The following is a 23,831-nucleotide window of genomic DNA, read 5'->3' as shown; positions in this document are numbered from 1 at the left end:
TTATGTTGTTTTCTGCACTGCATGTGAGAGATCGGCTTTCTACATTTTCCCTAAAAAAGAGAACAAGGCAACTTAAAATATGCAGCCTTTGAATAAATGCTGACTTCTTTTCAGACTTTTAAGTCTTAACCAAGCAAAAAAAAGTTAGACCAGGTTTACATTTTTTTGTGAACTGCCAACCGTATAGTTTTTTGTGTTGTCTAATACCAAGATATAAAAGAAATAACAAGCTTAGTATATATTACAAGATCAGGAGAATAGAGGTGGACTAGGTAAATTTGCAAGTAATTGTGCTCCGAATGACAGGACTTTCTGTGTACACCACTTTAACAGAAACAAAATAATATTGTTGTTACAGCCCTGTGTGATGGTTTATATGCCCCCCTCCCTTTTTTCCTTTTTTTTTAGATTGTTTCTGCTGTGCAGTATTGTCACCAAAAGTTTATCGTACACAGAGACTTAAAGGTGAGAAATTATGTTATTATGTAATCTCTTTTACTTTTGATTTTCTGGTTTCTATCCTTGATCTTTTCCCACCCTGTAGACACTATTTAGCAGTTAATCCTTTAAAAATGGCTTAAGAAACCTCTATTTTCACAACTACTCTTTGTCATATTAGAGCACCCCCCCTTTTTTCCAGGGCCCAAAGGAACTGAAAAAAATGTTAGGAAAGTGTTTAAAGGGTTGTGGTTTTTTCTTTTAGTGTTTTTCTTTCTTTAGTGTTTCAGTTGTCTTTTGGGGGTAAGGGGTGAAAGTCACTATCTTTTTAAAAGTTTCTTAACATAAATAAAAGCTGTATATAATGACTTTAATGTAAACCTGTAAAAGTAATGACTTTGCATGTAAACCTTTTTTAAGATAAATACTTTTTAATCATACGGTTTTCAAGCATAGTGTAAACAAGAATATTCGTTTTTATGCACCTATTAGTATACAACAGAATAGAAAACCTGTAACTTTCTTGGTACTCCAGAAATCAGTGGAGATATTCTTCTGACACTTGTTTTCAGTTGTTAAACTATAATGAAATTAGGATTAGTGTTGGTGGCCAAATGCAACATGAGTTCAGGTGCTTCCTTTCCTTAGACTTATGAGATCTTTCAGAATAGATTCACAAGTTCATTTGACTGGTTGGTAACTTTCTCTCTGTCCTAATTTGGCCCCCTAAACTGTGTGAACCCATTTGAGACTGCTTGTGTATTTGTTAAAGAATTTACTAATACTATTTTACTCCATAATATTTGTCTTGTTATATTCTATTTAGCGACTTGTAATCTTGTATTGCAATAGTAATCTTGTATTGCAAATGAACTGAAGAGCTTATCTAGTATAGTTTTAGCCAATTTTTTGAACTTTAGTCAAGATTTTCTTTTGTTTTGCTGGGTATTACTATATTTGCCAACTGTGTCACTCCACAGGATACAGCAACAATAGAAAAAACTGGTGGAAGTGTTTTTATAACCCGGTGGTTGGCACCTTGGCAGCCATATGGTCACTCTGAATGCTGCATTAGTTCCTAATGAACTATTCATTGGTCCTGTCATACAATCCTTAATGGGCAGCTTGGGGCAAGGTGCAACATGTAGTCTCTTACTACAGTGCAGTGGAGAGGTGTGAGGAAATGGTAAATTTACTACAACCTTATGGCTAGTCTGTACTAACCCTTTGTGTCACTGATGGAGGTTTCCCTTTACTTTTATGTGTGTTGAGATTGCAAGTGTGAAATTATCCCCTGAGTAGAGCCACAAGGATAAAAAAAAGTTTAACAGAGGTTTTAATATTTCACTTTAGGTGAAAATTCTGGCTAACCTACTATTGATGATTCGATTGGACAGAATATTTTTATTGGTGTATGTTTTTCATTTCCCACATCTCTTCTTGCTTAGGCAGAAAACCTCCTTCTGGACTCTGATATGAATATAAAAATTGCTGATTTTGGCTTCAGCAATGAATTTACTTTTGGAAACAAGCTGGATACATTCTGTGGGAGTCCACCATATGCAGCCCCTGAACTTTTTCAGGGAAAGAAGTATGATGGGCCTGAGGTGGATGTGTGGAGTCTTGGTGTTATCCTTTACACATTGGTCAGCGGTTCCTTGCCTTTTGATGGCCAAAATTTAAAGGTATTTGCGTGTTAAACAAACAAATGTATTTAATTCCTATTGACTGAGTAACAAATACTATGATAATAATTTACAAATGCCAAGGGCAGTACAGACCTGTAATGGCCATTCCATTATCTAGTTAAGTTGGGATCATATTTTTTTTCTGCTCTGGATCATAATTATCTACACACCTTTGTTTGTAATTTGATGTTCATTCTTAATATTAGTCGCTTCTTACCTGTCCATTCTGTCACAGTTGACAGCAGGAGCCAGCCCTCCTGTTTTCTCGCATAGACTATCAATCCCTTGATATCCTCTGGACTTCTAGGCAAGGGAGCAAAAGGTATACAAAAAAGAATTTCCCATACTGCCTGCATGAACTGTCAGCTTTTTTTAACAGTTAACAGGGATCATCCCTCTGCCCACATTCCTTCTGTGTAATTACATAGACTGTCACTTCACTTCAGAGGGAGCCTGGACTTCCCTATCGGGGCCAAAGTTAAACAAAAGAAGAATTAACTGTATACTGATTGCAGGAGCTGTCAAGTTTTACATATGTTTTGTGGGTGTATACAGTTTCAAGACATGACATATACTTGGTGTCTATTTACTAGACTCTTCATATTTTACATAAAATGGTATTCAAATTGTGTTCATTCAGAATACATTCCAACACGGTAACTTTTAGAAAAAGGAATTAACATTGGAGTATACTGCTGCCTACAGAAGGACTGAACACTGGGGCAGAAAAAAAATAGAGCAACCTATGATAACCCCTTTTACTACTAAAATGCCACAGACCTTTTCCTAATTTTGCTCGAAAGGTGGATAGTATTTATTCAGCTCTCACTTTTTTTTTGTTTGTTTGTTTGTTTTCAACTATTAACAGCTATTGGTAAATTCAGATATGTCGCTAAAATTCTAAGAGCCTCTTTTTTGTCAAATGGGTGCAGGTTCTTCAAAGTTCATTAGGTATTTTTTTTTCTCTGATACTCCGGAAGTCTCTCTTGTTAACCAAGAAGAGCAGGTTTCCCTAGTTCATTGGGTATACAGGTGTTCTCTGCAACAATTCTGGCGTTGCCTTCCTGTCGGTGCACCCAGCTTCCAGGACCTGAGGCCCTTATACCTGGGACAGGACCAAACCTGTTGCAGTGCAGTGAACTTTTGCTACAGAACCACAACTCTGTTGTTAGAAGTACTTTGTGCAATTTAGTAGTTTGTTTCTGTGTGATGGCAGCATTTTGTTAGCCTCACTGGGCCACAGTTATCATGTCACCTCCACAAGGCATTTCACCTGCTAAAAACCTTTATCTGCTTAGGAAGTATTGAGGTTGCCTGAAAAAAAAAATCATCTTATTAAGCCTAAACTCTCAGGTCATTTACAGCTTTTTCTGGTTATATCTCATTTAGGAGCTGCGTGAGCGTGTATTGCGTGGTAAATATCGCATTCCTTTTTATATGTCCACGGACTGTGAAAATTTGCTGAAGAAATTCCTCATTTTAAACCCAAGCAAAAGGGGCACACTGGAGGTAAGAGACTTTCATCTAATGCTCATTTTTTTCAGCCGTCCTCCTCCCTAAGGCAAACTTGTCAGAACTTTACTTTCTTACAACTTTTATTACAGGAATATTGGAGGTTAATTTCTCTAAAAGTTTTTGTTGTAATGAAATGTGTTAAAAATTAGGATGGTAGCATAAATGTCGAACTCCATTGAAGAATGTTTCATGATAACATGGAGAAAAATGTGTTTTTCTGATTCAGAATGTAGTAATGAAGAAATGTGAATCTGTTGTATAAAGGTTTTAGGGGGACAAAAGAAATACGGTATGTACTTTGGCACTGTTCAGGTGTCAAACCTGGGTTTTCATAGAAAGCATGCCCAGTAGACATGAGAGGGTTTTGATATAAACAGGTAAGGTCTGACCACCATGGTCTGGGATAGGTTCTATTAAAACTTCAATGGCTATAGAGAAAAAAAAAAAAAAGGTTCCCGAACACTTAAGGTAATTATTCCCCAAAAGGTTAGGTTGGTTCATTCTCATGTTTATGGCGATTGATGAAGGATGGATGAATTCTCGAAGTTTGATTTCTACTGACATTTTAATTTTAAATGAACTGGATTTGTTTTTTGTACTGTTTAACCCCCCCTAGCGGTATTCCCGAGTGTGACTCGGAGTGGATTTTCCAGGCAAAAATCAGTATTCCCAAGTCACACTCGGGGTAGCTTTTACCTAAAAAAAAAAAAAAAAAAAGGTTGTTGTTTTTTAAATATCAATAAGTTATGGCTAAGAATTATAGCCTACAATGAAAGATACATTTCAATGCAAAAATTGTACCGTTTTTGCATGGAAATTTGCACAGAATTAGACCGCTATGGAGGTTAAACACCTCTTCATTTTGTACAGTAAGTTATGCTAGGGTAACAGTGCATTTGTTTATGCCATATTACATGATATTCTTATTTACAGTTTCTCAGTGTGCTTGTGGGGCTTGCCAAACAAATACCATATTTTTAAGAGAAAAAAATTCCCCATGGTTCAAACAACCGAGAGTAATTCTTTTGTCTGATACCAGTAATTTTTGTTGGGGTTACAAAGAATTGAATTTTCTGGATACCTGAAGCTCCTTACAGACACTCAGTTTTCCTTCCCCAAAATGATTTGTGATTATTTTGGGTGGTAAGATGGACAAACAAGCGTTTGCACTGACAAGGCTGCTCAGCAGCTTGCCTGTGTGAAGGCGAGAAGGCTGAACAGGATGCCTTTCTGCATTGACCTTATTAAAAAACTTAAATATACCCAACAACGATCACCCAAAATGATAGTTTAGGTGACAGTGGGGACAAAGGAGTGCTGTACAGACAAACTGTGCAGTTACTGTTTTATTGAGTGGGAAAAGAGGAAGATGAGCAGGAGAAAACAATAGCTGTCCATGATAATGGTTTTGTGATCTAGCACTGTGAATCACTAAACTATTGGAAGACTGACTATGACAAACTTTTGTCTCGGATGGTTAAAAATCTAGCATCTGTGCAAAGCTTTAATTCAATCAAAATCACTAGATTGTAAAAAGTTTGTTCTTGTTGCATAAATTGTCGTAGCAGCAGGAATTTGTGTGACACTTTATTTTAGAATTTTAAATGCTGATCAGCATATTTTGAAAATATTTACTTATAAATTTTTGTCATTCTTCTCAGCAAATCATGAGGGATCGTTGGATGAATGTGGGATATGAAGATGATGAGTTGAAACCTTATGTGGAACCAGTTCCAGACTACAAGGATCCAAAGAGGACAGGTTTTACATTTTTGTTTTTATTTTATTCATATACTTTTAATCAGCGTAGGTTCATTTTGTTAGCATTTGTTAAATGTATATAGAAGATTATGGTATCTAAATAGGCAATATTATTGAAGAATTACAGCTTCATAACTGTAACTGATTTACTTTTTCCTGAAGGGATAGAGCAGGACACTAAACCACTAAACTAACCTTATGGAAAAACTCTAAAGGACAAAACTTTTAGTTGCTCGTTGTCTCAGATTATTATAGTTTGGATGTGGCTACAATAAATGTGAAAGTTAAAACTGTTGTGCAATTTATACCCAGTTATATACCTTATTTTTATCGTCCAGTAATTCTTGGTCTTTGTTCTGAATGTGTCAGTTTGTATTCAAGATGGTAATCTCCTGTTGTAATTATAGAAAAACTCAGCTAGACATTGGTATAGCTTAAAAAAAAAAAAAAAAAAAGTTAGTGCCAATGGCTACATTTTGCATTTAGGTTTCTTTACAGCAGATGAATAAAGGAATATTTGCATACTTCTTTCAAAATTAGCAGGTCTACATTTTATCCCTGCTAGACAATCCTACTTGTTAATGTAATTTTGATTAAATAAAAGTTTACTTGTCTTTACACAGAATTGATGGTGACTATGGGCTACACCCGTGAGGAAATCCAGGACTCTCTTGTAAATCAGAAATACAATGAAGTTATGGCCACTTACCTGCTGCTTGGGTATAAGTCATCTGAGGTACTAAGTGCTCATGTGTTTTTGAAAAACAACTTCAGTTTACCAAGGTGACAATTGGAGTTGTATTAGCGGTGTACATGTAATTTTTTGGGATTTTAGGCAACGGTGAGATTTAGGGACAATTCTGTGAATGTCTTAGTGGGCCAGCCAGAGCACTGATTTGAACCCTTTTGAGCATCTCAGGAGAGACCTGTAAATGGCTGACAGTCCCCATCCATACCTGATTATGCTTGAGTGGGTTTGCAAGATTGAATGGCAGAAAAGTCCCAATCCAGCTGTGCAAAGCTTGTTGCCCTATACATAGAAAGGCTTGAAGCTGTAATTTCTGCCAAAGGTGTTTTAACTAAGTACTAAGTAAAGGGTGTGAATTATTATGTCAATGTGATATTTCCTTTTTTCTTTTGAAAAATTTTAAGAAAATTGTCTAAAATTCTGTTTTCACATTGTCATTATTCATAGAATAATGAGAAGAAATATAATGTAAACAATTGTAGCATCAGGCTGGAACAACAAAATTGAAAACAGTGAAAGGGGCTGAATACTTTCTGAAGCCACTGTATAATATATATGAAATGGTGGATTTCAGATTATATTAAGCATCTATTAAAACTTTAACTTGTCTAGGAACTCTAGTACACTGGACATTAAATCCACAAAAATTCTATATTGAGCAAGTTAAAATAGCAGCCTTTGCCGACACGTTTCAGCTTTGCTGTTTCTGTCTTAGCCAATGACAGATTTGACTGTTTGTGATTTTCATTAAATATTGCTCTCCAGATTCTGAAAAAAATCTCCAGTCATGGAAAATCAATAGAGAAACAATTGCATGTAAAGAGCATTATAAGTGGTTATAATGCAATTTCTTGGTTTACTATTCATATTAGGTGAATATTGCAGTTTAAAAGGATTGACTCTTTATTTCATAGTTTAAAAATAAAATAAGTGTTCTCTGTCATGATCTAAAATAGTTGGGATAATATTTGGTTTTACTTGGGGATAGGTAATTTGCACATAAACCTCCACAAATATCTTGGGCACAATAAAAGTGAATAGTAGTAGGGTGCACCCTAGCACAGATCTTGTGCTTTGATGAGGCATGCACTGCAACTCTGCTCCTTTTGTGTTGATGCTAAGCACTGTAAATTTTGTTAAATGTATATATGTTGTTAAATGTGGAAAATGTAATATATATAGAGGAGTGTATTCAAATACTTGGGTAAAGTATCTAGCAGAAGAAGAATCTTTCTCCAGGTATTACCATTGCAACCAACCATGGTCTAATCTGCCCTGACATTAGGAAACTGAAAAACTACTGATTACTAGGAAGAAAATGCAGTTTGGGGAATAATAAAAGCCAGCTCAATTTTAAGACCTCTAGTAACAGTGACAAAAGCAGTGTAGGAGAAAATATGGTTGGTGTCCATTTTTGCGACGATATGGTATGTGAACTGTTCCATTTCATTACTGGTGCCTTACGTCATCTTTTTTTTTTTTTTTTTCCCCTTCATTTATCTTCTATTATTTCTTTTTAGCTGGACAATGACAACATGACCCTTAAACCTAGACCACCTCCAGATATTGCAAACAGTACAGCTCCTTCACCTGCTCACAAGGTACATCGCAGTGTATCTGCCAATACCAAACAAAGACGGCTAAGTGACCAGGGTAAGTTGTGCCTTAAATTGGTATACTGAGCTCCGTTTTCCTCATGAATAAGCAAGCAAGGATTTTTATTAAATTTGCTTTGTTTTCAGCTGGACCAGCCATCCCTACATCAAATTCATACTCAAAAAAGACCCAGAGTAACAACGCTGAAAATAAGCGACCTGATGAGGAACGAGAGAGTGGTCGCAAATCCAGTAGTACAGTTAGGGTACCACCTAGTCCCCTATCTGGGCTTGAACGGAAGAGAACCACTCCAACTCCTTCTACAGTAAGTGGCAAAAAATCTACAGTTTAAAAATTTTTGTATTTCGTGTATTAGTATTAAGCATAATATGTCTGTACTCTACTTAATTCAAACACAAACTAAGTGACATGAGTTTTGTGCAATAACAAATACAGTTAAGTCCATAAATATTTGTACAGAGAACTTTTTTTCTAATTTTGGTTCTGTACTTTACCACAATTAATGAAACAACTCCGATGCAGTTGAACTGCTGACTTTCAGTGGGTTGAACAAAGATTGCATAAAAAATGTAAGGAGCTAAAGTAATTGGACAATTGACTCAAAGGCTATTTCATGGGCTTGTGTAGGCAATTCCTTCGTTATGTCATTATCAATTAAGCACATAAAAGGCCTGGAGTATGTGGTCGATTTTGCTGTGAACTGACAACATGCGATCATGTTGGGGAGCTATCTATGCAGGTGAAACAAGCCATCCTTAAACTGCAAAAACAGAAAAAAACCCATCCGAGAAATTGCTACTATATGAGTGGCAAAATCTACAGTTTGGTACATCATGAGAAAGAAACAAAGCACTGTGAACTCAGAAATGCTAAAAGACCTGGACATCCAAGGAAGACAACACTGGTGGATGATCGCAGAATCATTTCCATGGAGAAGAGAAACCCCTTCACATCAGCCAACCAAGTGAAAAACACTCTTCAGGAAGAAGGTGTATCGATATCTAAGTCTACCATAAAGAGAAGACTGCATGAAAGTAAATACACGGGGTGCACTGCAAGGTGCAAGCCACTAGCCACTCATAAGCCTCAAGAACAGAAAGGCTAGATTGGACTTTGCTATAAAAAAAAAAAAAAAACATCTAAAAAAGCCAGTACAGTTCTGGAAAAACATTCTTTGGACGGATGAAACCAAGATCAACCCTTACCAGAATGATGGCAAGAAAAAAGTATGGAGAAGGCGTGGAACAAATCATGATGCAAAGCATACCACATCATCTGTAAAACGTGGCGGAGGCAGTATGATGGCCTGGGCGTGCATGGCTACCAGTGGCACTGGGACACCAGTGTTTATCGACGATGTGACACAGGACAGAAGCAGCCGAATGAATTTGGAGGTGTTCACAGACATACTTTCTGCTCAAATCCTGCTAAATGCAGTCAAATTGATTGGGAGGCGTTTCATAATACAGATGGACAATGGCCCAAAACATACAGCCAAAGCAACCCAGGAGTTTATTAAAGCAAAGAAGTGGAATATTCTTGAATGGCCATGTCAGTCACTTGATCTGAACCCAATTGACCATGCATTTCACTTGTTGAAGACAAGAACTTCGTGATGTCCACGAGTTCAAGACTACAGGGTGTCATTGCCAGCAAAGGGTTTTCAACAAAGTATTAGAAAAAAACATTTTATTTTCAGCTTTTTAATTTGTCCAATTACTTTTAAGCCCCTGAAATGAAGTGTTAAAAAAAAAAAAGGCTTTAGTTCCTCACATTTTTATGCAACTTTTTCAACTCACTGAATTAAAGCTGAAAGTCTGCAGTTCAACTGCATCTCAGTTGTTTCATTCAAAATTATTGTGGTAATGTACAGAACCAAAATTAAAAAAAGGTTTTTTCTCTGAGCAAATATTTATGGCCCTAACTGTATGTATGAATATACTTTTTATAAATTATTTCTTATTAATACTGTCCTGGTATACAACACATCAAGGGTCAAACACCAGTTTACCATTAAAAGTAAATGCCATCTATAGTTGTTTTGGAACACTCTAATGAATAGTTTTGCTTCAGATAATTGTCAGTTTCTATTATCATGACTCAAAGGATAGCTAAAATCAAGGCCTTGTTTTTTACTTTGTTTTTCGTACTCAATAAAAGCCTGTTAAACAGGCTTAAAATGTAAATGCTTTTATTTTTTTTAACCTTATAATGAGTTCATTAAGATTCATACTTAATGTAGCACCATTGGTTCTCATATGCTTTTTTTGACATTTTGATTTTGTGTAGAAACTGACAAACTAAATTTTCCACTGGCTTATTTATTCTCTCAGGAATTTCTGTGCTAAATATCTACACCTGAGATTTGAGATGTAGCAACATGCTTTAAGCTTCCTGTTTAATGTAAATTTTACATTATAACAATTTTTTTTTTAAATGTTGGATCATGCAGTGCATTATTGCAAAAATAGACAGGTGAGGTTCCTTCTTCAATAACCACCTGCCTAATGGCTCCATAAGCTGTCAAAAAGCTGAACTGCATTTGCACAGGCCTGCTTTAGTTTAGGATATCTGACAATCCTGGCATCTCGTGCACTTGCTGGGAGCTTATTGAACTTGCAGGAGTTAAATTATCCTGGCCTGGCCAATCAAGATGGCTGAAGATTATAAGGTGGAAAAAGAAGACGACTGCAGCGCTCACTGCAGGTGAGTATAGCTGGATTTAATTCTGCTTTAAAGTTATGGGAAATGTAACTCGACGACTAAAACCATCAAAGCTAATAAATGACACACCTCACCAAAGCCCCAAGACACATGGCAAGCAAAGTCCGTAATGTAATCTTCTGATATCCACCTAAAAATAAAATCCCAGATTTTTAATAAACAGAGGCTTTAAAATAAATCTGTATATATTATATATTTTATAATATATATAATATATAGTTATAATATATTTTATTTTTTTCTAATTGACCTTTCTCTTACAGAACAGTGTGCTGTCCACTGGCACCAACCGTAGTCGAAACTCTCCTATGTTAGAAAGAGCAAATGCTGGACCTGGATCTGTTCAGAATGGCAAGGATAGGTAAGAACATGCCTAATCTTCTGCTTGTTTTACACAAAACAATGCCATGACACTTTACCAGCAAATGTAATCGGAATCTGCTTAAATATTGGTTCATGATTTTTTAACTTCAGACCACATCCCCCACATATTGGCTTTCTAGCTTAATTTTTTCTAGGTCTTTGTCACGTTAAAGAATTGGTATACATTAAATGAATTGACTTCCTCCACAGTTCATAGAAATGAATTGGCTTGTATAGCACAGTATGGGTTGTAGAGTGTATGGGGTGGGAGAACGAGTAAGGCCTATTTTAATCAAATTCTAAAATATATCTAATACCATTTTTTTTTTTATGTTTTAGAAGGAGGGGAATTTTTTTTTCCCCATCTGTGTCTCATTAGGGGTTTTCCCATCACACCTAGGATATCTATCTGGTGTGCGGCAATTCTCCTTCTAGAGGTTGTCAGGTGAACAAGTGTGCCTCTATTGGAAGATTTCCACTTTAACCCTTTTCTGGTGACCGTTCAAAATATTTGATTTACTTTCTCCTTCATTTACTGTGACTTTAATCAAGACAATTGGAGCAAATTTCCATTTTGTGAACACAGACAACCACTAAAGTTTGAGTGGTTCTAACCCCCTTGCTTTTTCAAAATGTAAAAAAATGTTTTTTGGTAATTTATTCTTTGAGCCTTAAGTCTTGGGCAGAAGGCATATTAATGTTTCGTCTGAGGACATCAACTTTACAATCCCTCTGGAATTTGCGGCTTGACAAAGTAAATTAATCGGGGTGAAATAGATTGATTTTTATCCAATGGTTCTCCATTTTTTTAGTTACCTTGTATTACTATGAATGGCGACATTTGATGCAAAACATGCGCCTTCTGCAATTTTACTTTTTTCTGCATTCCATATTGACCTTGTTGTCCATACATGTTGCATTTTATTAGTATTTCAAATCATGTAATGATATTTATTAGTAAGGCTTTTCATACCAGGGTATATAGAGTCATGTTTTGTCTGTTTTCAGTGTCATTGTATTCCTTCTATCTCTTGCAAAAACCCATTTTTGGTAGAAAATGTCCTCTCCTTCCTTCCTCGCTTTCTCCTTTTTGTTAGTCTGTGCATCCATATCCTGTTTTGTATCTCCACATCCACCCTCCACTCCCAGTTTCTCCACGCCTGGTTCCCGTGCCTCCACTGCTTCTGCCCCTGCCACCTCAGCCCGGACCCGTCAGCACCAGAAATCCATGTCCACATCTGTGCATCCCTCCAAACCCACACCCTCCTTGGAAGGCAGCTGTGATCCGTACAGACAAAGGCAAGTGTGAAGGGAAATATGGGAAGGTGATATATAGGAACAATTCAGAGTATCTCTTGTTAGTGTATCAAGGGTACTGCAGTGTTTAATGATGTGTATAAATTTATTAGAATAATGTTGGATTACTTTTCATGAAAGTATGTCATCACAGTTCTTGTGTAATGTGCCCAAATATTTGCATGGTACCACATTTACATGTTAATGTTTTCTTTGTTCTGTTGTATGCTGCTAGTGTTGCAGTCATTTGAGCCATTATGCCAGTTGCCATCTCCGCCATTATACCAGTTGCAAAATGTGTCTAAATATGACTGTCCAGGCCAGTAGACACCAGAATTTAAACCAACTGCCCATTGCGTTATTGGATGTTGCTCAGTTACTCAGCTATACCTGTACAGTGCACTGGAGGGTGAGGGGGGAGTGCCTTTCCAGTGAAAGAAAACATTCTTTGAAGGTTTTAATTAAGTAAATATCTGGTAATTATAACATACAGATATATAGGACAACAATGGAAAAAGTTTTACAACTGTTTATGGTATTTTTATTGCATTAGCTCTAAAAGGCACCTTTTGTATTCTACCTATTACATGCCCTCATTCTGCATATCTCTCTATAGTGTTCCCTTTATAATGCCTCTAAATAGTTGCCCTACCTGAAGCTGTCACGTTAACAGATAGAAGATTCTAAACTGTGTCATTTAAAGAAAGGGATGAAAAGCTTTTAAAGGTCTTTTTGGTTTCTTGCTTTTAGCACAGTGCCACCCAAAAAAAGACCATACGGGTTTAACAAAACCTTATATGATGGAATGTGTTCTGAGTATATAGCTGGAATCTGGTGGTGGTATTGCTTAATATGTGCTAAACTTTGTGGCCATCCTTTATTACAGAGGTAGACAATCTCGGGCCTTCAGGCCGGTTACGGCCTAACGTCCCCCTAGTTATTTATTGTTGGACCCGGCCCAATTAAATTTTCGCATTATCGCGATTTACCCCCATATCGATATCATTGAGTTCCCGCACAGTAACCCCAATTACTATGTCTAAAGAGCAGAAGCAATGTGCAGCTACCAGTCTCCGGAAGGTTGACCTCGAACATCGTGTCTTCAACCCCGAATAGACTGACGCATTATTCTTCGTCCAATGTGGCAACAAAGCCCTGTGTTTAGTGTGCAACACCAACAGAACTTTGAAGCGGTAGAATCTCAAGGGTCATTTCGATGCCAAGCACACGTACAGAGACTACACTACGGATGAGTGGAAGACTGGGGCTGCTCCCTTGCAGTCACAGTTGGATCAACAGTCGTCCCTCTTCAAGAAGCAGACCTCCAAATCTTCTGTGGTTGCTGAGTGTCGCACTCGTGCCTCCTATGAAGAGTGCCTTTGTTGATTGCAAAGAAAATGCATCCCTTCACGGATGCAGACTTTGTATTGTATACTTGCTGCTGCTGACGTCATTTGTCCTGAGCAACATGAAGATTTCAAGGCAATACCACTGCCTGCTCACACTGAATCGACGCGTGGAGGACTTGGCCTCTGATGTCTGGTCTTCGATGATTACGTAGTTCAAAATTCTTGATATATTCTCCATCGCCTTGGACGAGAGCTGTGATATCAAAGACACTGCACAGCTAGCTAGCATCATGCAAGACCTGGAGGTAGTCGAGGAGTTTCTCAGCCTCATCCCGATGAATGGAATGACAACTGGCCAAGATAATCTCAATGCCCTCCTACCTGCTTTGAGTGGTTTCGACCTGTCGAAGCTTGTCTCGGTAACTACTGATGGTGCACCTGCCATGGTTGGATCTACCAAGGGACTTTCGCAGCTACTCATCGACCACTGCCGCTCTTTGGGCTATGCGCAGGAGATACGTAAAGTGCACTGCATCGTCCACCAGGAGTCATTGTGTGCCAAAGCAGTTGGCATGAAGGACATCGTGTCTTTTGTAGTGAAGTTAGTGAACGCAGTGCTTGCTTGTACTCTCAACCACCGCATCTTCAAGCACATGTGCGAAGCTGCAGAGGCTGATCATGGCGATCTTCTTTATCACACTGAGGTTCGCTGGCTCAGTCATGGCAACGTCTTGAAGAGTGTCTTTGGCCTCCGCCACAAAATTGTTTCCTTCGTCAGTGAGAGGGGCCTCAAGGGCTTTCAAAAGTTCTCTGACGAGGTTTGGCTCTGTCAGTTTGGCTTCCTCACGGATATCAGCTCTCACCTGAACCTGAAGCTTCAAGCGACCGAAACGGTTTATAATGTCCTATGTCTAGCTATTTATGCTATATTCTCAAGAACTAAATCGTCTCATTGGTTGGGTAATAAAGTAAAAATTTTTCTAGGGTTATTTTTTTATTTTTTTTTTTTGCCAATTCCCCTCTTTGGTTTTTATTGCTCCTGACACGGTTTAGAGTATGTCTTTTTTTTTTTTTTTTTTTATTTCTCTCCTCTTATAGCACAGTCCCCCAAAGAGTTCCTGTTGCATCTCCTTCAGCTCACAACATCAGCAGTGCTGCCCCAGAGAGGACCAACTTCCCCCGTGGAGTTTCCAGTAGGAGCACTTTTCATGCTGGTCAACTTCGCCAAGCCCGGGACCAACAAAACATGCAGTTTGGAGGTGTAACACCAGCTTCTCCTTCTGGCAACAGCCAAGGCCGGCGTGGAGCCACCGGGAGCATATTCAGCAAATTTACATCCAAATTTGTGCGAAGGTAGGTAACCAAAATTTTGATTCAAGCATGAAGTTAGTAAAAGTCTGGCATAGTTAAGACATTTATTATTAATGTTATAGGGATAAATATTTAATTCTATGAGAGTGACAGATTTTGAGGATGAAACAAAGTTTATATTTTATAGATTAAAAGAAAACTTGCCTAAAATGTATAGTTATTTTTAAAAATAATTTAATTCTTAAGACCAGAAGTGAAGGGGTGAGAATTCAGGAATGTCAGATTTAGGCAAAATTTTTATTTTACCTGCCCCCTCACTTATCTGTGTTTTTTTTTTTTTTTTTTTCCCTCCTGTTTTCCTCCCATTCGTCTATCTAGAAATCTGTCTTTCAGATTTCCCAGAAGGTAGGCATATATTCCCCATCTCTCCTACTGTTCAACCCCAACACTGTTGCCTTTTCTCTGTCCTTCTAAGCTACTGATTTTACTTTTTAATGTCCTGTGCCCACTCACAAGGGCAGCGTGTGCATAACTGTGGCTCTCTGAGAAATGAGCCAGGATCAGAACCTTATGGTAATGTGGTAGTTGCATGTAATCACTTGAATTTAGTGGTATTTAAGCCTTTACTCGGTTCTGAACTGTCTCAAATCTCTGCTGTTACTTTCTGGGTGTAGATTTTCATTTTTCAGGTGTCTGTTACTGCATTGTACTACTCTTCTCTTCATTCTTCAGAACTCTTCCTTGTGATAACCACTGCAGTTAGAATTTTGCTTTTTTTTGTCCTGCTGACTTTCTGTGCTCAGCTTGTCAATTTACTGATATATTTTGCATGTGGAACATAGGATAATGATGAGCAATTACCAGTTTTCATCTTGCAGCTGTTTTCTGCTACCATCCAAAAATTCAAGTGGTTTAATGGCAAAAATTTTTTTTTAAATGGAAAGTGGAAGGGGTTAGCACCTTTGGTGTTTTTTTTTTTTTTTTGCTATTGCCTTCTTTACAAAAAAAGATAGAAGTCTGTTCTGGTGAAAGGATGTAGTCTCTCCACTATTAGTTTCCAACCCAGAAGTGGGTTTGGGGGGGCATATAGTTTTGAAGGGGAGATGCAGGCAACCCCCTTAATGAGCCCATTTTCACTAAGCGTTCTCCTCTCCCATAGTGGCGGATATAGTATTAAAAATATAAAAATTTTTGGAAAATTTCTGCCTCCTCATATGATATTGTCATCAGTATGTCCCCAACTCTGTTCATCCTTACCCATGCTCCATCTATAGTCCTGGAAAAGTTCCAGAAAAGTCAGATGAACAAGTCTGGCAGCCTCAGCACTGCAGAACCTCAAACCAATGAAAATCCCTGAGTAGTCAAGAACGAATATTGCAGTGCAATGTGTTGTGGCTGCTGTTATTGGTTGTCAAGTGGTGGTAGCTGCAAAAAATAATCAATGTAACAGTTACCTACTCTATCCTAAATAAATAAATTATTGTTCATGCTGGTGCCTCAACATTTCCATTGTTTCATTTTTTAGGCTCAGTTGTGTTTTTTGAATTTGAAATGCAATGTAAATGACTGACTGATTTTTCATCATTCTGAAAATATTAAATTTACCAAAAACGCTTAAGCCTCACAATCAAAGACCCATGAAGATTTAAAAAAACACAAATTCATGGGAAGATGACATAATAATGGCTATCTATCTCTCCATTTTTTGTAGCATAAAGGTGCACTGTTTACACAGAATAGCCATACCACATACAAGGTTTAAAGGGCAACCTTGCAGTGTCCTAAGGATTTTTACCAGTTGGCCCTTGCCATTTCTTACCAGCTTTAAAGTGGGTCTTGTGTTTTTGTTTTTCCCTCCCCCTTCACCTTTCAATACACCCTCTTGCAGGTACTTGTGCTTCCCACCCATCCTACAGATATCTTGTCATCTGCCATCTGGACATAACTTGTCATAACTGGATCATTCCACGTGTGACTATAGGAGTCATCTGCTTTATACACCACCTGTTTTCTGCATCTGAGAAATTAGGAGAGTTGTATCAGCTGCTTAAACCTGTGCCACCTCTAATAAAGTTCCAAAGTCTAGAGTTTGTAAATTATAATCTGTAAGGGTAATTTATTGGGGACAGATTTATAAATTGATATTACATTGCAGTCTCTTTAAAATCATAAAACATAATGTGATTAAAAAATATATGATGGTTTGTAAGTATTACTGACCTCATCAAGTAATTAGAATTTGATGAGTGAGAACCTATAGTGTTTCAGTCCTTATATGCAGGAAATGTAATTCAATGAACCAAAATTGGAGGAAAAACTTTTGTTTTGGAACAGTTCGTAATGGAACACTTGCATTCTTTAAAAAATGCATTTTATACTATTGAGGGTATCAGGTCCTGCGTCGTCCCAACATTCATCCCGGGGCAGGCGCATGCGTGAGATCAGCAAATTTTTCTCTTTGACCGAAAAGGCTCCTTCTGCGCATGCCTGTGAGATGCCTGAGATGCTCGGGCATGCGCAGAAGAAGCACCTAAGAGCTTTGCGCTCCCATTCATTCATTCAAAATCAAAAATGTATCATATTGCAGTTTACCTGTCCTAAATGTGGGATGATTGTTTGTTTTCTTCTTAATCACTATCTGTATTTGTAGGAATAAAAGTGTATTATTGTCACTTGAAGTCAGGGAAAGTTTTGGAACTTCAATAGGGAGCAGATATTATATAGTCCATGAATAGAACTGGGAACAAAGCTGTTTGATAACAAGTCAGCATAGGCAAAGGTCACTAACTCCTTGGCAACTATCAAGCATATATAACAAAACATGTTAAGAGGTATTATGAAGACCAGAGGGAAGTAAATGAAAAAGTTTGTTAGGGTTATCCTACTGTATAGCAGTTTTGTCAGGTATCACTAACTAATAATGATATGCCATAAAGGTTTACCTTACAGTGCTTTATAACTAGATGTTAGTGAATCTAATATAAATATAAAAAGGTAAGTTTTTATTTCTCTAGGTATATCATTCCATCATTTGTGCACTATAGCCAAGTTTTTTTTTTCTGAACCAGGACTTGAAGACTTGGGTTTTTGTGTGTGATTGAGGGGGAAGGGGGTGCTCTTTACCAGGTGGTACTAGAAATGTTTGAAGTAAAGCAAAAAAGTCTTTGCAACCCAACTTAAATTTCAAAAGAAGAGAATTAGAAATCCAATTAGTTTAGCATTTCACAGTATAAATGAAAAAAAAGAAAAAAAAAGTTTTGGATCCAACCTTTCTTTTCTAATCTAACGAAGTCTGACGTCAGTCATGGATCCTAATACAAGTGAGGGGGAGAGAGAGCAGTGGGGTGACCCTCCGTCTTTCTCTCCCCTCCACTCTCCATAGTGCAGAATAGCGCTCATTTAGTCTTTTGTGATTGAAAAGGATTTTTTTTTTTTTTGGTTTCTTTTGGAATAAAACATGAAAGTTATTCATCATTGCTTTGCTGCTGTTAGCAATAGAGTTCTGTTTACACCATTTTATTGTGGTAATACCTCTGCCTGGATGTGTGTTGGTTCCCTCCTGTACCATTCATTGAATAGCACTACATCATAGAAGGTACAGGCTTATTCATCTGCCTTTGCTTACTGTATTAGAAGAAAAACTGTGAATATCATTGTGCAAATCTCCCATTGAAGGTTCTTACACATTAAACATTAAATGAAAAAATAATTGGATAAGGAGGTAGTATAACAATTATTAAGAAACCGGCAAGCATATTTGGCTAAGGCTTGCTTGGATACTCAAGTGATTGTTTTGTTACAGTTTTATCCCCCAGATAAGTTGGCACCTACTGTATGTTGCATACCTACATATACCTTAAAGTCACATAGATACACGTAATGGAGTGATTTTACAGTGCATGTGGACTGAGGTATATTCCTAATTTGTGAAAATAAAGGTATGGTTTCTATAAGAATACACTTTTGCGAAACGGGTTACATAAGCTTTGCAGTAGGTTACAAAATCTGTAAAAACATTCACTACTCCTCTAGATCCTTAGAACTTTTTTCCTTTTTAAGCTTATTTTATTATTGGAGTCAAAGCGGTCATTGAAAAAGTATAAAACAATGTTATGACCATTGCTTTGTGAATAAGCACAGCAAGCATTCCGATTCTAATACCTGTCCAGGATTATAAATCCTTTGCATAGCAATCCATTCTTATCTAGCAGCACCAACCACTAACACCAGTTGAGCTAAAACATCTGTTTAATGCTACGTTGTGACAGCCCAAAGTGTGATATAGACGGCAAGTAATGCTAGCCTATTTCCTATGATTTCCTTGTTTGTTAACTAGGTGTGGAAATCAAAGTAAATTTCAATGTTAGTGGAACAGGAAGTGAAGGTAAATCTCCCTTTTGGAGACAAAAACACTTTTTTTTCTGACCATTTCATACTAAAAAACCAAAACATTTGGGCTGGAAATACTAAAGGCTGCACAAATCTGTTAGGATATTAGCCAAGAGTTTACAATAATATATAATTGGCCTATGTTTTAATGTTAACATTGTAATGCTGACATTTAAGAAACTTGGCTTTTAATCTATTGCCTGCACATATATTCAATGTTTGTCAGGCATATGAAACTGCTTGACATTTTGCCACCCTTTTCGCCTTCTCTTTTGTGATCCTGTGAAAGTTGACCTTGCTTACCTGCATTTCTCATTGTAGGGCTTGTTCCCCTTTGGCCATGTAAACCATTTTTTAAAATGAAAGTTTTATAATTTGTCATTATTTGGCACTTATTACCCCATAAGTAGTTATATATTACAACTTAATTTTCCATGGTAGCAGTATATCAAGGCACAAAAAATGTAAATGACCTGTTTTGCATTTGTTGTAAAACCTTCTGCTTTCAAAGCATCACCCTAAATATTAGTTAACATTCTGCTTTATATATCCCACCCCTAATAAGAGACATTGTATTATTCACTTCCCTTGTCAGTGGTTGCAGTGTTATAATCTGTTTATTTACATGGATATCGATTAAAATCCATGCAATCCACACACATTTTATGTTGAAGAACACCAATAGATCTTCATTGATCTATAATGCCACCTGAAGGAGAAGGTACAAACACAAGAACATATGTTGGTGGCCAGCCCCACTACTGCAATAACAGCACATTTTCATGCTATCCCTTTCTTACCATAAAATAGTTTTTATCCAGATTTTAAGCACCACAGGCAAGAATACATTTATGTTATTAATGTAAATCTGTAAAGGTAATTATATATTAGGTTTCTTTAGTACATGGCCAATATTACCTGCCAAAAAAAAATCCAAGAGAACACACCAGAGATATGCACTCCTGTTTATCGCCCTAGCTATCTGAAATACCTAGTGCAATGTTTCTCAACCAGGGTTCTGGTTGAGACCTGAAAATCATTTCAAGGAGGTTCCCCAATGTTAAAAAGGTTGAGAAACACTGCTCCAATGTGTACACATTTATATAACTAGTAAAAGCAGTGAGTACCTGTGGTGTTTTCTTCGGTTTCGGTAAGGAATGTTAAAGTGTACAGGGTAGTGCTTGGACAAAGTGAAAAATGTACCCTTCATTTGGAAGCAATTGGTCACATATTGCACTTGTTTCAGGTCACTTGTTATAGAGTAATATTTATGTTGATTAATGACTTCACCATAGTCTTTTATAGTCCGGGGCATTAGCAGGGCCACTAAACCTTTGGAAAATGTGATGTATATCTTGAGCACTACATGACCAGCTGTTTTTTTTAGCAGACCAGTGAGATTCCTTACCTTTTCATGACACACTTTACTCTGCACACGCTTTAGGCATATATAAAAATATAATTAAAAATATTTAACTAAATTTTTTTTTTAGGTATTTTGTTTTTGTGTTAAAAAAAAGGCTTTAGTTCAAGTTTTTATGCAATCTTTTTATTCAACCCACTGAATTAAAGCTGAAAGTCTGCAGTTCATCTGCATCCGAGTTGTTTCATTTAAAATTAATTGTGGTAATGTACAAAACCAAAATTAAAAAAAGTTGTCTCTGTCCAAATATTTAAAGACCTAAGTGTACATTTCTTGGAGGATAACTAATGCTCTGCAGACTTTACAGTTCACCCACTAAACTTTTATACCTCTCTTTTTTGAGGAACCCAAATGAACCAGAAGGGAAAGATCGAGTGGAGAGCACCAGGTGAGAGAGCCAACATCACTGCTCAAGTATATATTACCCCTCCAACTTTTAACCCTCCTCCCATTCTAGTGCCTCATCCTGCTTCTTTATGTTTTGTATCTGTTGACTCTGTTAGTTTTTTTTTTTTCCATATGACATTATCTCCCTGTCAGCCCTTTTCTCATTCTTCTTTCCTTCTGGGGTCTGCTGACTTTACTGGTGATCAGTTTAGGCACCTTTTGCTTCCATATATTGTGAACAGTTACTTCTGTAGAGCATCTATCTAAAGGTTTATGGACAAAACACAATTGCCAGTTGTTGCCTATCAGTCACAATTTTTTCACTATCCCATGCCCTTATTGCAAAGAATGAAAGCTTGTCAATAAGTGGTAACAGATGTTCATGATAGATCCTGTGCTCTCAGATTCTACTTGCAACATGTCTTGCACCTGATTGTCTATTCAACCTACTGCTTGAAAAAATACCTCTGCCTGTCAACTGCTTGGACAAAAAGAAACACGGTTGGAGGGTGCTGTGTTAAGGGGTAGCTGTTTTATGTGGTGGAACTCATGCAGTTTATAAGGCAGTGGTTGTACTGAGCGTAACACTGCACATGCAAGGTGTTCAAGAAGATAAATGGGGATGCTTAATTGCTTTGCTGCTGGAGTATTTATTTTTGCACACTCCTGAAAATTAGGCATTTTTGGTCCTGATTACTTAAATCCCTAAAACCTATGTTTTCCTAAAGCAGAGGGCCTGTAGAAGTTTTTTGTTCCCAGAAGACAGTTTTTTTTTTGCAGCAAAAGCAGTGCATCAAGAACCTTAACAGCACATACACACAGTGTATGGGGGGGTGGGAGGGATGTATAGCTAGGTTTAATGTCATGATTGAAGCTCTGTCTTCTGGTCATGGTAGAGGAGCAGGGCATATGGTGGTACCTTCTCTTATGATTCAAAAGTTTATGGGAGAGGTCAGCAGAAACATCACTACACCATAGGATAGCCCTGGAACTTTAGCTGAATATTTTGAAAGTAACAGGAAGGTTTGCTTGTAGGCCTGCTGGTTAGATAATTGTAACATGAGAATGGCTGGGTCTATGCAGACGGTTTTAAAAACGCATGTAAACGTTCCTACTGCGTTTATGTGCATTTTATGCACTTTTACTAGCATTTTAAAGCTTGCCTTTAAACTGCTGGAAAACATCTATGCGTCTTAACGTCTTTCCTGCGTTTTTACCACAATTATGTTTCAAGCATTTATAAACATGGGTAAACGCCCCTATTGAAATCAACGTTTTCCTGCATTAACCCTGCATTTTATTTTTAAAACGTTGCAAGAAGCATTATCTTTAATGCTCAAAAACTGGCCTCAGGTAAACGCCCTGGTGTAGATTAGCCTATTGGAATGCATGAGAATTTAAAGCCTCAGGTTAAACGCTAGGGAATATGTTTGTGTAGACTAAGCCTAAATAGGACACATGAAAGTGCATACGTAATACCTCAGTGTTGCAAAATATATAAACCAATAAAACAGAACATACTAGCTTAGCTTTATAAAGAAAATTTTTTTTTTTGTGTTCAGTCAATATAGAGAAAAATGAATTTTTCTATTCTTTGCACATATATTAGTCTTGTTAAATATAAAGGCTCATAAGGATAATAAACTATAGATGTACATGCCTCCCTGCAGAGCTGGATATTAGGTGTTATTCTTTTAAATTTAAACAATATAAACAATATAATCCACCAAATGCTTGTTAAAGCTACAGAGGAGACCCATGTAGCACTTTAATATTTTGGCCTCTTCCCTTACAGTTCAGATCAGCTTTCTGGAATTTTTGGGGAATAACTACATAATTTCAGCTCAGTTTTTGCCACTTTGCAATAACAAAATGTACGGTAAGGTGTTTTATCAGTTGTTCCTCTATTCCTTTTTTCGAGAGCAAAGATTATAGACACCTGGGGAGGACAATTTCCAATGTTGGGTAGTAGGACATTTAGCTGCTGTCAAAACATGGAATACCAATTTTTTTATTATGTTTAGAAAGAGTAGATACCAGCAGTCCTAACAGATGGGTCACTTCATCCAAGGGAAGGAAGCTGCCATCAGATCATTAAGGAGAGCATTCACCATTTTGCAATAGGGGATTTTAAGTGGTCATGCCCAAAATATGTGGTGGAGTGTACCTACATCCGTTCGGCATCTCCAGCAAATATTACTGGTAGCCGGGAAAGTTGCATGTAACTTATCGGAACTAACGTACCAGTGCCTAGGCATTTTATATGCATTTTCTTTAAATATTGAACAAAAAAATTCTTACATGCACTACTTCAGAAAATTTTTCAAGATCTCCATTGAATGCCCCTTCCCAGTAACCTGTTCTCGTTCACGCATGTAAAAGTGTTTAACAAAAGGGTAGTTCAGTGTTGAGTAGTACATGAATCGGAGAAATTAGGCCTTTCTGAGAGTGACCCCCCCATGCATAGCTGCTCATACCAGCTCTTCCAAGTCCCGCGGCCGGCCAGCTCTTCCAAGTTCCGCGGCCGGCATCAAAAGGGAAAGCAGTGAAAATTAATAAAAGCTTAGGGAATTTTGAATAAAGTAAAATGGCCAAAAAAGGATACAGGAACTGTCAGCCATGTGTGGAGAAGTGAGCAAGGATCTCTAAAAAGTGGCGGATGGTTATAACTCTATTGGCAATTATAGTTGGCTCCAATATGAACTGCCAAATGTTTTACATAATCTGACCTAAATTGATATGAGTATCATGATAGGAATTATTCAAGCAAGGGGGATAGCAGATTGACAGAAAGTTCTTCCACCTTAGATTTATATATATAT

At 37.3% G+C, this 23,831-nt stretch overlaps 1 protein-coding gene across 7 annotated transcripts in view; it reads left to right on the top strand.

Annotated features, from left to right (window-relative positions):
- The window catches only part of MARK2 (microtubule affinity regulating kinase 2), an 80,591-nt gene that overhangs the window by 53,905 nt on the left and 2,855 nt on the right, over positions 1 to 23,831 (top strand). For 2 of the 7 annotated variants that reach the window (XM_072421429.1, XM_072421428.1), the window contains exons 7-18: positions 409 to 465; positions 1,887 to 2,123; positions 3,516 to 3,635; positions 5,303 to 5,402; positions 6,026 to 6,138; positions 7,671 to 7,803; positions 7,893 to 8,071; positions 10,755 to 10,852; positions 12,004 to 12,153; positions 14,598 to 14,852; positions 15,189 to 15,215; positions 20,966 to 21,010. In XM_072421429.1, the coding sequence (XP_072277530.1) occupies positions 409 to 465; positions 1,887 to 2,123; positions 3,516 to 3,635; positions 5,303 to 5,402; positions 6,026 to 6,138; positions 7,671 to 7,803; positions 7,893 to 8,071; positions 10,755 to 10,852; positions 12,004 to 12,153; positions 14,598 to 14,852; positions 15,189 to 15,215; positions 20,966 to 21,010 (1,514 nt within the window). The remainder of the gene's footprint in view (positions 1 to 408; positions 466 to 1,886; positions 2,124 to 3,515; positions 3,636 to 5,302; positions 5,403 to 6,025; positions 6,139 to 7,670; positions 7,804 to 7,892; positions 8,072 to 10,754; positions 10,853 to 12,003; positions 12,154 to 14,597; positions 14,853 to 15,188; positions 15,216 to 20,965; positions 21,011 to 23,831) is intronic. The other 5 variants (XM_072421432.1, XM_072421430.1, XM_072421431.1 and 2 more) reach the window with 5 other exon arrangements.

This window comes from Pyxicephalus adspersus, chromosome 9 (genome assembly GCF_032062135.1).
Source record: "Pyxicephalus adspersus chromosome 9, UCB_Pads_2.0, whole genome shotgun sequence".
In the NCBI taxonomy this organism is placed as follows: domain Eukaryota; kingdom Metazoa; phylum Chordata; class Amphibia; order Anura; family Pyxicephalidae; genus Pyxicephalus; species Pyxicephalus adspersus.
Note: the sequence above shows the minus strand (reverse complement) of the source record. Positions and strands in the feature narration are given on the sequence as shown.